Source organism: Phacochoerus africanus, chromosome 7 (assembly GCF_016906955.1).
Source record: "Phacochoerus africanus isolate WHEZ1 chromosome 7, ROS_Pafr_v1, whole genome shotgun sequence".
In the NCBI taxonomy this organism is placed as follows: domain Eukaryota; kingdom Metazoa; phylum Chordata; class Mammalia; order Artiodactyla; family Suidae; genus Phacochoerus; species Phacochoerus africanus.
Genome location: NC_062550.1, coordinates 100621703 through 100634024, shown reverse-complemented (window position 1 = coordinate 100634024; position 12322 = coordinate 100621703). Strand labels below are relative to the sequence as shown.

Below are 12322 nucleotides of genomic sequence, written 5' to 3'. Positions count from 1 at the left end.
GAGTGGAGGAAGGGCCTTGGAGTCAAGGAAACTCTGAGGAAAAGAAAGGAACCTCAGTTACAGTCCCAAAATACTGTTCTGCTACACGAGGAATGAAAATGCAGGCAGTCCAGGCTCCTTCCTGTCGTCAGTGGATGAGCAATACATTTTTCATCATTGATGGTAAATGGATATTAAACTTTTGCTTCATTCCATTCAATAAAGAGAAGTTCATTACTTTATGAAACAGTCTGGTTCAGTGACTGATATATCTGCTGAATGTCCTTCTGTTAAGATTCTTTGTCTTTATAGCAAAGGTAAACATAATTCAACCTTTTTTGCAACATAGAGCAAGTCTCTTCTGATGTACATAATGCTACTAAAAATCATCAAAGTCAGTCCAACTTCACTGTCTCTTCTGAGCACAGTCTTCTTGTTTCTTAAGCCATGCCTCTTAGTATGACTTCTAGACTGCCGAACCATCCCGGAGAGCAGAGCGTGATCTAGTAGAAAGAGCCTGAGCTTTAGAAGGAGCGAAATGAAGGTTTTATGAAGGATGTGATGGAAATGGCCCTCTGCTCATAAAACCCCACATCTTCCTCCTCTTCCCAGCATTCATCCAGCCTAGATAGTCCAGCTGCCTCTGCACTTTAGCATAGCCCTTTTTCTGAGTAAGTGAAAAATATGTGCACCGCTTCATGTTTGGACCATAAAACCTCCCGCAGACATTCTTTCATATTCCTTTCTCTTTCTGGTTGGCTGAAATGAAAAATAGCCTTTGGAGTATCCTTGGATTCTGTCTTTGGGGACTGCAGAGTTGCAAAGCTGGATACCTGAATCACTTTATGTTAAAAGTGCTGCCTGGTGTCTCGTTTTCCGTCTCAGTGCTTGTTATATGGTCAAGAAATGAATTATTGTTTTTGAGTTATTGTGCATTTTTGGATATTTTTGTTATACCACTTAGCTTACCCTAACTCATGTAAAGTAATAAGATACAGCTTGAAAAACAGATGAGGCTCAATATATATATGTAAGAAATTGGAATCCCAGGGGAAAGGGATAGTGTGAGTAAAAGAACGTAGGAGTTCCCATTACTGGAATAAAAAGAAGCTGAGTGCAACTAAATACCATAAGGACTAGACTATTAAGAGAATGTCGGAGGAACATGAACAGAGAAATGTGAACATTTTTAGCAAGAAACGAGTACATGGTATGAGTGTGTTCTGTTTGGGAGCTGGTGGTCATTAGAGAAGAAAAAGATGTCACGTGTATCTCATATAGATAGAAGTCTGCCCAGGGAGTTGATCTGAATGTGTGAGAAAGAAATATGAATTAATCATAGATGGATTACTGGGAGAAAAATTGAAAAACTTGAAATGAATAAAAAATAGAAGAAGAATCTGGACATTACTTTTTATACATTTATTTTACCTTTATTTCCTGTAAACGGAACAGAGATGGCTGGGACTTAAATGCCTAACCCTGCACAGATTCATGAGGGTGCTATCTGTATGTGTCACACCAGAAAAATACACACTGTGTATTACTGTCTAGAGCTTTGCAGCAGTGTTATTATCCCTGATGAGTTGGGCTGGACCCATTGTGAGCCGTGCTGCTAGAAGGCATTGACCAAATCTTAACTGTTTCTGGCTATTTTTTGCAGAGGTTGTGTTTGGCTTCCTGAGCCGCTTGCTGCCGAGATTGTGTAACTTCTATTGTCATGTATGGTTTGATCTTACCTGTTTGTGTATTCCTTTTCTCAATATATATATGTTTTTTGGTGTTTCTGTTGTGGCTCAGTGGGCTAAGAACACAGTATAGCGTCTTGAGGATGTAGGTTCAATCCCTGGCCTTGCTCAATGGGTTAATGATCTGGCATTGCTGTGAGCTGTGGCGTTACGTTGCAGATGTGGCTCAGATCTGGTGGTGTTGTGGCTGTGGTGTAGGCCAGAAGCTATAGCTCCAGTTCGACCCTGAGCCCAGGAACTTCCGTATCCCACAGGTGTGGCTTAAAAAGGAAGAAAAATAAAAATGAAAAAAAATATATATGTATTTCAAAATAACAATATCAGTATTACTACTAACAAATGATTACTAAAAACATATTTAAGGTGACTTTTGTAATTTATCTTTTTAGTGTATTTCACTAGAAATATAGTCAAATAAATCTATTTTAAAGTCACTTGAAATAACCATGTGTGGTTGTGCACATGGCACAAAGTATATTTTTTCAGGAGTTTTTTATTTCGTATTTAATTGTTTTACAATTATCTTAAGCTTGTGCACAGTTCCAAAGTCAAATCAAAGCAAAATGTGTATTCAGAGATATCTGGTTTCTATTGCTATATCTTCCACCCTGTTTTCTGCCTCTATAGGTAACAATTTTAAAAATTAATTTTGTGCTTTATGCCTTCATTTTTTAAATGTTAATAACCATATATACATATATTTAAATATGTTTATACTGTATATGTTCATTATATGTTTTATGTGGTTTTTCATAGATAAATGGAAGCGTGCACTAGACACTTATTTCTACCTGTTTTATACACTTGCTGTGTATACTGGAACGTACTCTCTTGCAGTATATAAAGATACTCGTTTCTTAAAACTCCAACATTCTTGGGATTTTAGTTAGGAAAGCTCCAAGATTCCTCCACAATTACTAAGGAATGTAAATGTTTTTAGTTATTATGTGCAGGTTTATTTAAAGATGAAATTAGTTATTTTTAATGGTTCAGGATACCAAGTTTCTAATAAAGCCACTTCTACATGTTGAAGTTTTCCTAAATGTGTGTTACTTTACTTTATACATAATCATTTTAAAATTAGCAAAATTGGTTTTCCTCTGAACCTCTTTCTTTGTTAATTTAGAATGAGTCCTAGAGGAATTGTCAGATAATTGATTGGTTGACCTGCATGTGCAGTTGAGGGAGTTTTAAAGATTCTTTTCTGCTTACCATGAGGAAAGTCTCTTGAGATTCAAAACTTTAGACGCAAGCAGTTGTTTAATTTATCTTGCAGTTTTAAATGTCACACAAAGTTCAGAAAACAGATTATTTAGCCATTAAACTAAGGTCGAAGATGTTTTATCTTCCTAATGGGATAACACAGAGAATCTGGTTTGGAGTCTGATCTATAACCTTGTATAACATGCTTTAAATTTTTGTTTAGGCAGTTTGGAAGGGCTTTCTTTTGCGAAAGAAACTGACAACAGCCCTAGAGGCTATTAAGAATGAAGAATCTGAAGAGGAATATGAAGAAATAGATTTAGAAGATTTTACATTCAGTGAAGTAAGTGCCAACTACAACATAGAAATATTGGTCTTAAAATATTTTAGTATATTTACTATTGTGGAGCTAAACCAGTTTTTAAAGTTTTTATCCTTTTAAAAAAATATCATTCAATAGATTTTTTTTTCAAATCACACTTGAAAAAGTATCTTCTAATTTTTTTTAACATCTTCATATATAATACAAGCTTGTACAGTGTGTAAACATGGTCGTAGGCTATTTACAAGAATTCTTTTGTGGGTTTTTTGGTGGGTATTTTTTGTTTGTTTTGCTTTTTAGGGCCATACCTGTGGCATATGAAGTTCCCAGTCTAGGGGTCAAATCAGACCTACGGCTGCTGGCCTATGCCACAGTCACAGCAAACCGTGATCCCAGTGGCATATGTGACCTATGCTGTGGTTCAAGGCAACGTCAGATCCTTAACCTACTGAGTGAGCCCAGGGATCGAACCCACATCCTCATGGATACTAGTCGGGTTGGTAACCCACAGAGACACAACAGGAACTCCAAATTCTTGTGTATTCTTTAACTAGATTTACATAATATTGTATCAGTGATTCATCATTAAATATAACTCTGGGCTTATTTATGCCCTTGACAACAACCTTTAGTAATTCCTTGTTTCCTAGCAAAATGACAATAATCTCCTTAAATTGTTATTCAGGTTTTCAACAAGAAGGCAGTGACCTCTACAGCCATATTCACCACTTTCCAACCATGGCATCCACATATCTGACCACATCGAGCGCCCTCTTGCTCTGCAGAGCACTCGCCTTTGACAGCCTTAGCATTGTTCATTCTGTTCCCTTTTCTCTAGGTCGTTAAACGTACCTAACCACCACTCACTGGGGCGCAGTGGGTTAAGAATCCAGTTTCTACAGTTCAGGTCACTGCAGAGGCACAGGTTCGACCTTGGGCACGGTGCAGTAGGTTAGCTGTGGGTTAAAGGATCCAGATTTGCTGCAGCTTGAATTCAGTCCCTGGCCCTGGAACTTGCATATGCCTTGTGTGAAGCAAAAAAAAAAAAAAAAATATATATATACATATACATATAGGAGTTCCTGTCATAGCACAGTGGAAACAAATCCACCTAGGAACCGTGAAGCTGCAGGTTCGATACCTGGCCTCGCTCAGTGGGTTAAGGATCTGGCGTTGCTATGAACTGTGGTGTAGGTTGCAGAGGCAGCTCAGATCTGGTGTTTCTGTGGCCGTGGAGTAGGCCAGCAGCAACAGCTCCGATTTGACCCCTAGCCTGGGAACCTCCATATGCTGCGGGTGCGGCCCTAAAAGGATAAAAAAGACAAAACCAAAAAACCAAAAAACCATATAGAACCTATGACTATTCCCAGAAGACTTCCTTATGCCTCTATAGTATTCATACCTCCAACATCATAGATGAGTTTTGCCTATTTCTGAACTTCCTATATGTGGAATCATCTAGTATGTACTTTTTTTCACATAATATTATGTCTGTGAGATTTATCTATATGGTTGACTGTAGCTGTATATATACCACTCTTTTGAATATACTACTTCTTGTCTATTATTTGAAATGTGCCACTCTCTAAAAGCCTCTTCTACTACTGGGTTATTGGTTATGGAGTTATTTCTAGTGTTGCCTGTCATAACCAAAGACATTATAAGCATTCTTGGCACATGTCTTTTGACATTCAATATTGAATATGAGTATGTGACATACATATTCACATTTCTTTTGCAAATTAAAATTGATGTTTACTTATGTTTAGTAGATAGTGCCTAACAGTATTCCAAAGTGATTGTATGAATTTACAGTCATATCAGCAGATTATGAGAGTTTCAGAGAGGCTTCATCCTCACCAGCACTGTATTTTCACATCATTCTGAAGTTTGTAGTGGTATCTAGTTCTTTTAATTTGCATTTCTCTAATATCTGTCAGTTTGGAAAAAGTGATGCTTTTAGAATATTTTAAAATTCATGAACACAGAATATCTCATTATTTATTTAAGCCACTTTAAATCTCTCCATACATTGCTCTGTAGTTTTCTTTATAGTGGCCCTATGCATTTTTTGGTTAGATTCATTCTTAGGTATTTGATATTTTCTGATATTTTATTTTTGTACACCAACCTTATATCCAGCCACTTTGTTGAAATCACAAATTAATTTTAATAGGCTGTCTCTCAGGTCTTTTGAATATTCCATACACAGAGTTATGTCACCTAAGAATAATACCAGCTTTTTTTCCCCAATTCTTATGCCTCTTGTTTATTTTTCTTGCTTTATTACCCTGACTACTACCTCTAGTAAAATGTTAAGTAGTGGTGATATTGGCAGGCATTGTTTGGTAGCTCCTGATCTCAGGGTGAAAACTTTCCACCATGAAGTCGGATATTGGGTAAATGTTTCTGGTAGAAACTGTATATTTGATTAAGGCAGTTACCCTCCATAACATCTTCTTATCTTTCCAAGAGGTTAATATGATGATGATATTGATGATTCTATATATGATTTGGATTTTGTCAAATGATTTTTATGCTTATAACATTGATTTTCAAACACGAAATCTTATATTCCTGAGTAAACCAACTTAGCCATGATGCATTATCTTTTTATCTAGTGCTGAATTTGATTTGCTAATATTTTGTTTAGAATTTTTGCATTCATATTCATGAAGAGGTTGTGCCTCTAAACTTTCTTTCTTGTAAAACTCTGTTTTGGGATTTTGGTATAGAGATTATGTTGACCTTCTGTTTGAGTAAGAAATGCATCCTCTGTGGAGTTTGATGTAAGATTGATGTTATTTGTTTCTTAAAAGTTTATCTTAGCACATAATCTGTTTGGGAAAATGTTCCATATGCACTTGAAAGGAATATGCATTCTACAGGGGGTATAGTTACTAAAATCTAAATTACATATAGTTCATTAATTGTGTTTTTTAAAATCTTCTGTATTTTTAGTGATTTTGGTAGGTCTCTATCAGTTATTGACAGAGAATACTAAAATATCTTATTGTGTTTGTTGGTTTCTCTAAATCAGTTTTTAGTTCTGTCAAATTCTGCCTCATACTTTGAAGCTGTGTTATTAGATTTTGGGTCATTAAATCATTGTATTATTGACCTTTTTTCATGATAAAATTTTACTCTTTAGTTTCTCTCTTTAATGAATCACCCTAATGAATACTTCCTCTGATATTTTCATATCTACAGCTTCTTTCTTTAGACTAATAATTTCATTACGTATATTTTCCTAAACATTCCCATTAAACATTTCTGTTGCTTGTATATTGAAAGTGTGGCTCATATAAGAGTATATAGTTGGATTTGCTTATTTTTATATTTTATTCTAATTTTTTATTAATATATTCAGAGTCAAATTTATTTTAAGAGTGTAATTAGGCTTATGTATCAGCTTTCTATTTGTATTTTATTTGTTCTGTGTTTCTTTTTTGCTTTTTTATTACTTTTTTCTCATGAATCAAGTACTTTTTGCTTTCCCTTCTCCCCCCGCATTACCTTGTTAATTTATTGTTACCTCTTCTATGCATTTCATTCCTTTCTGCATTATCATGCTTCTAGCATTTTCTTTTGCCCAAATGACTTTCTTTAGCATTTATTTCAGTTCGTGATTATGATTACTTGAAGATTTCTTTTTTTATGTTCAAAATTCCAAGTTTATTACTATCCATTCTCCTGTTTCCTGTATTTTTAAAATCATTGATACAGTATTTACTATTAATTTTACTAAGCAAAGGATTTTGAAGTTACAATATTTTGTCAACATTCTGATGATACCATGGAGGTCAAATTCCAGAAAATGTTGTCACATGACCACTAATGATAATTAGCAAAAATCCATTAGGGTGGAACTGATGAGATCCATGAGATCTTGGACTCCTGCTACATCAGAATATATTGCATCTTGAAATACAGTATAAAAGGAGTCCATCTCAGACCTGAAAGATGAGAAAGAATTTGTAATGGATTCCATAATATAAATATTCTCTTTTAATATTGATATTTAGCATAGATCAATAATATCAAAATATCTTATTTTTAAAGCAAAAACTTGGTTATCCCTTATCATTTATATATATTTTTTCCTTGTAAAGCATTTGTGATGTTATCTAAGTTAACAGGCATGTATTTGGCACCTATTATGTGCCAAGCTCTATGGTGACTTAGGAGTAAAGTGTGATTTTAACACTCCATTATTCTACTCTAGTGAAAAGACAGATTATTTTTAAAAATTATGATAGAAGTTAACTTTTGAAAATTTCTTTTACTTAAAATTTTGGTGAGTATCTTCTCTAGATAGAGAACTCTAGGTAGATCTTTGACGTTTAAAGATGCCATTTTATTAGCTTCTGGCTTTCATAGATTCTATTGAAAAGTCAATAATGGGGCTTATTTTTTCTTCTCTGAAGATATATCTCCCTAACCCCTACTCTCCAGACTACTTTTAAAGTTCACTTCCTGTTTTTGCTTTTCAGCAGAGTATGATTTTCTTTGTATGTACTCTGCTTGGAATGGGGACAGTCATGTGGCTTCTTGAATCTGTGGTTGATGGGTTTTAATTGCTTGGCCAGAATTATATCAAATATTTAATCTTTTTCATTATCTCTCTTCTTTGAGGTAAAATGCCTCCAAAAATATATATGTTAGAATTTCTTACTATTTCTCATTTGTCTCTTACTCTTTTCTGAATTTTGTTTCTTTTTTTTTTACTTCCATATTTTAATTTGGGTGTTTCCTACTGACCTATCTTATAGTTCACTAATCAGGTCTCCTGAATTATCTAATCATTTTTAGCCTATCAAATTCTTTTTTCCTTTTCTTTTAAAAGTTGTGTTAGACTACACATAACATAAAATTTATCATCCTAACCATTTTTAAATGTACAGTTCAGTTCTATTAAATACATTCATATTTTTATGCAGCCATCAACACTATCCATCCTCATCACTCTTTCATCATGTGAATCTGAAACTCTATATCCATGGAACACTAAGCCCCCATTCTCCCCTCCCTCAGCTCCTGGCATCCTCTGTCCTACTTTCTGTCTCTATGATTCTGACTACTCTAAGTGCCTCATGTAAGTAGAATCATACAGTATCTGTTTTGTTTTGTTTTTTGTTTTTTGACTGGCTGATGCCACCCAGCATAGTGTCCTCGAGTTTTATCCATGTTGTAGCATTTTGCAGAATTTCTTTCCTCTTCAGGGCTGAATAATACTCCATTGTATATATACACCACATTTTGTTTATGCATTCATTTGTCAGTAGACACTGGGTTGCTTCCGAGGTTTGGCTCTCGTGAGTAATGCGACTACAAACTTTAGTGTACAAAGATCTCTGCAAGACCCTGGTTTCATTTCTTTTGGGAATATATACTCAGAAATGGAATTGCACAATTGCTGGATCATATAATCCTATGTTTAAATTCTTAGGAACTACCGTATTGTTTTCTACAGGGGCTGCACCATTTTTCCTTTCCCACCAACAGTGCACAAAGGTTCTAATTTCTTCACAGCCTCACCAATGCTTTGCTGTTTTCTGTTTGTTGTTTTTGTGTGTTTGTTTTTTAGTAGTCATTGTGATGGGTATGAAGGTGACTATCTACTAATTCTTTGGTTTCAGGGTTTTTTAAGTGGAATTTCTACTTATTATTTATTGTAAATTCCAGTTATATGTTGAAATTTCTATCATTTCCTATTTTTTCTGGAAGATACTGATTATGGTATTTTCATAGCTTTCTCTGTTAATTGAAGCATCTGAATCACTTGTTTTATTTCTGTTGACAGTTTATCTCTTGTATTTTGAGCCAGTTTCCTCTGTTAGCATTTAATCTTTGATTAAGTATCAGACATGTAAAAAAGCGTAAAGATACTGGAGGATGTTTTCTTTCTCTAAAGAGGATTTAATTTTATTCTAACAGGCAAATGTTATATAGGCAGAGACCCTTTAGAAGCTTGTCTTCAAGCTTTGTTAGGGCTAGTCTATTTCTGGTTTCTCTTAGGGTTGAGCCAATATCATATCTGACCTGAGAGTGGGCTGTTTACCAGGTTACCTTCATCTTGTTTGTTCCTGAATTCTAATTCCTTTTTCCGCAGCATCAAGTAGCTAAAGAAGCTTCTTCTTAGCTTTGTGAGCTTCCCAGTTGTTGCTATGCACTTTGATCTCTCCTACACACGTACTCCTTGGAATTTGGAAACATATGAACGGTTGTTTTATACACGACTTGGAGCTCATGTTTCTGTGATTCTCTCCTCTCAGGGCTCTTGGCCCTTCAATCCTACCTGCCTCAGCATCCCTTCACTTCAACCTTTGTCTCTTCATCCCAGAGAAACTGCTATAAGTGGACCTCACATATCTGCTTGGCTTCTCTTTCCTGTTGATAAACTTGGGGATTCCCCTGAGGAAAAATATGGAGAAAAATACAGGGCTGTACCTGACTAAAGCTATAACAGAATGAAATGGCCAGAGTGAAATGTTCGTAAATAAATATTTCAAAATGTCATACGTGTTTCAGGCCTTGTTCTCAACACAGTGAACAAAAGAGAGAAAATTCCCTGACTTTACTGAGCTTACATTGACATGAGGTAACAGTGAATAAATATGTAAATATAGGGAATACTACAAGATATTAAAAATTGCTATAGAATTTTTATGAGGAAGGTTAAGGGAGAGAGATTACAATCTGATTGGAAGATCAGGGAAGACCTGCATAAGGTGAAATATTTTGATAGAAATTTGAGAAAAAAAAGTGAAGGGTTAGCCATGGAGTAACTACTTCTCTGGGACGACTGTAAAGCAAGTATGGATGCCTTAAAATAGGAACTCCCTTATGCTAAAAGGACAGAAAATTTGCAGTAAGTAGAACTGACTTTTAATGACGAATAACCAGAGATAGCACAGAAACAGAAAAATGGTTAGGGAACAGTCCACATAAAGGTGGGATAGGATGTCAAGAACTTTGAATTTTATTGCAAATGTGATAGAAAATTATCACTTGGTTTTAAGCAAGGGGATAATACATATTGTTTGTTTTAAATGAATAAATTTGTTTGTAATGCAGAGAATATCATTTAGGGGAGCTAAGAATTAAATTTAAGTACCAATTAAGAAAGTATTGTTACTTTGCCTTCCTTTGACATTTGGTATTTTTACCCTCTTTCTCTTACTACCACTTTATTTTAAAATCGTCTTACCACTTCAGACAACATAACTAAATTGCCAAAGTGTCCTTGGATATTTTTTCTTTCTCTTATTTCCCTGTATACAAATGCAAGTCTTATCTAAGCAGGACTTTTATCCCTTATTTAGGCCATGACAATAGTTGCCTTTAGATTAAGTCTATACTTTTCTTTAAGACATATCACAAAAGAGTTGTAGTCATATGCACATATTCAAACTTATTTTTCCCTCCCAGCCAACGAATATCGAATGCTTACAGTATGGCAGGCACCATGCTTGGTGCTAGAATAGATACATAGACAGATATAACACAGCCCAAGTTTAGGAGATGTCAGAAGTATCTTTGGATATTTACAGTAGATTGCAATTACTATAAAAAGTAAATCCAAAATTGTCTTCATAAATTATCCCTCAGCAGAAAGCCTGGGTCAGTCTGCCGTGAAGTCATCATGTGGGTTGTTGCCTCTGTGAAATGTGATTGCGTTTAACAACTCATCGCCAAGGGGACATTGATAACCGAGAGTCAATTTGCTGCAGTTTTATTGAGCATAGTTTACCTTGATTTTTTAAGTGCCAAGAACTGTGAGGGATCTGAGATTTTATCCTATGTACAGTCTAACAAGTTAGGCTGCTGTACTTTTACGGATGAGGGCCGAAGAAATGAGACATTTATTCCTTGTCACATCAGGCAGCAGAAGCTTCATGTTCCTATCTGTTCCCCTGGCCCCCAAGTTCCACAGGGAGGAATTCCCCCTTAAGAATTCAGAAGCCTCGGAAACCCTACGTTTGATAAAGGGTTGCTAGCAAACCTGATCATCCCATGCTCAGAGGACGTCGTTCTTTTCTTACACTAGACAGCAAATAAATTTTGCTCTCTGCTCTGGGGGGAAACACTAAGAGACTACCTTGCAAGCTATGTTAACATCTTCGGAAAGATAGCGTAGAACCAAAGTTATCATGAAGTCTTGCAGAAGTATTACAGAGACCTATGGTAGGTTATCTGCCAACAAGAGCTACTCCTTGGGTGTACATGGCAAAATCGTCTCACCCTCCGGTGGTCACGCTGAATAATCTGGCAGAGGCTAAGACAAAATCCATCAGGCTTCCCTCATGATACAGTTAATGAGGTTTCCTATCAATACCCCACGCATTTATTTCCTCTTCAAGTTTCAGTATTGACCTTCCCACTAGACTTGAGACTTTAATCCAGGAAGAGCTGGGGAAGTATTAGCTATTACACAGACAGCTATTAGCTGTCTTGGTAGAGTTCTTAATGAGTTTAAGGGAAACAGCTATCAAGTGTTGTCTCAGCCTCCTGGAAGGGGTTGGCAAACCCAGCAATAAGTTAAATTTAAGGTGTTTGCAGGAGCTTAGGAGGGCCCTCCAGGGGTGGGTTTTTGGTTTGGTTTTGTTTTGTTTTATGGAGCAAGGCTTCAGAGGTAGTTCTGAAGGACAAGAGATCATGAATGTCTGTCCCTTCCTCATGCCTCTCAGAATCTAAGGTTTTCCTTGAAGATGTGACTTGCTGTTTTCCATTAACTTCTTAAAATTAGTGTCTCATTTCAGTAGCTATGACATCACCTTTTTTTCTAATCGCTCTCTATTCACATCTCGGCCTTTCATCCAGAAGGGTTCAGAAGATGAGGAACAAGTGCATTTTTATAAAACTTAACCGGAGAAAAAAGTGTGTATACGTGTATGTGTGACGGGGTCCCCATGCTGTACAGTGGAAAAAAAAAATTGTGTTGGGGAAATAACAATAAATAAATAAATAGCTTTCAACTCCAAAAAAATAAAAAAATTAAATATTAAAAATAAAAGCAAACTTAACCAGGATTTCTGTACCTCAACTCCCCTGTGGCCAGGCTGCACCC

At 35.7% G+C, this 12322-nt stretch overlaps 1 protein-coding gene across 2 annotated transcripts in view; it reads left to right on the top strand.

Moving 5' to 3' along the window:
* Window positions 1-12322, top strand: part of LRRIQ1 (leucine rich repeats and IQ motif containing 1) — a 175425-nt gene that overhangs the window by 75389 nt on the left and 87714 nt on the right. For both annotated transcript variants that reach the window (XM_047788336.1, XM_047788337.1), the window contains exon 12: window positions 3154-3273. In XM_047788336.1, coding sequence (XP_047644292.1) covers window positions 3154-3273 — 120 coding nt within the window. The remainder of the gene's footprint in view (window positions 1-3153; window positions 3274-12322) is intronic.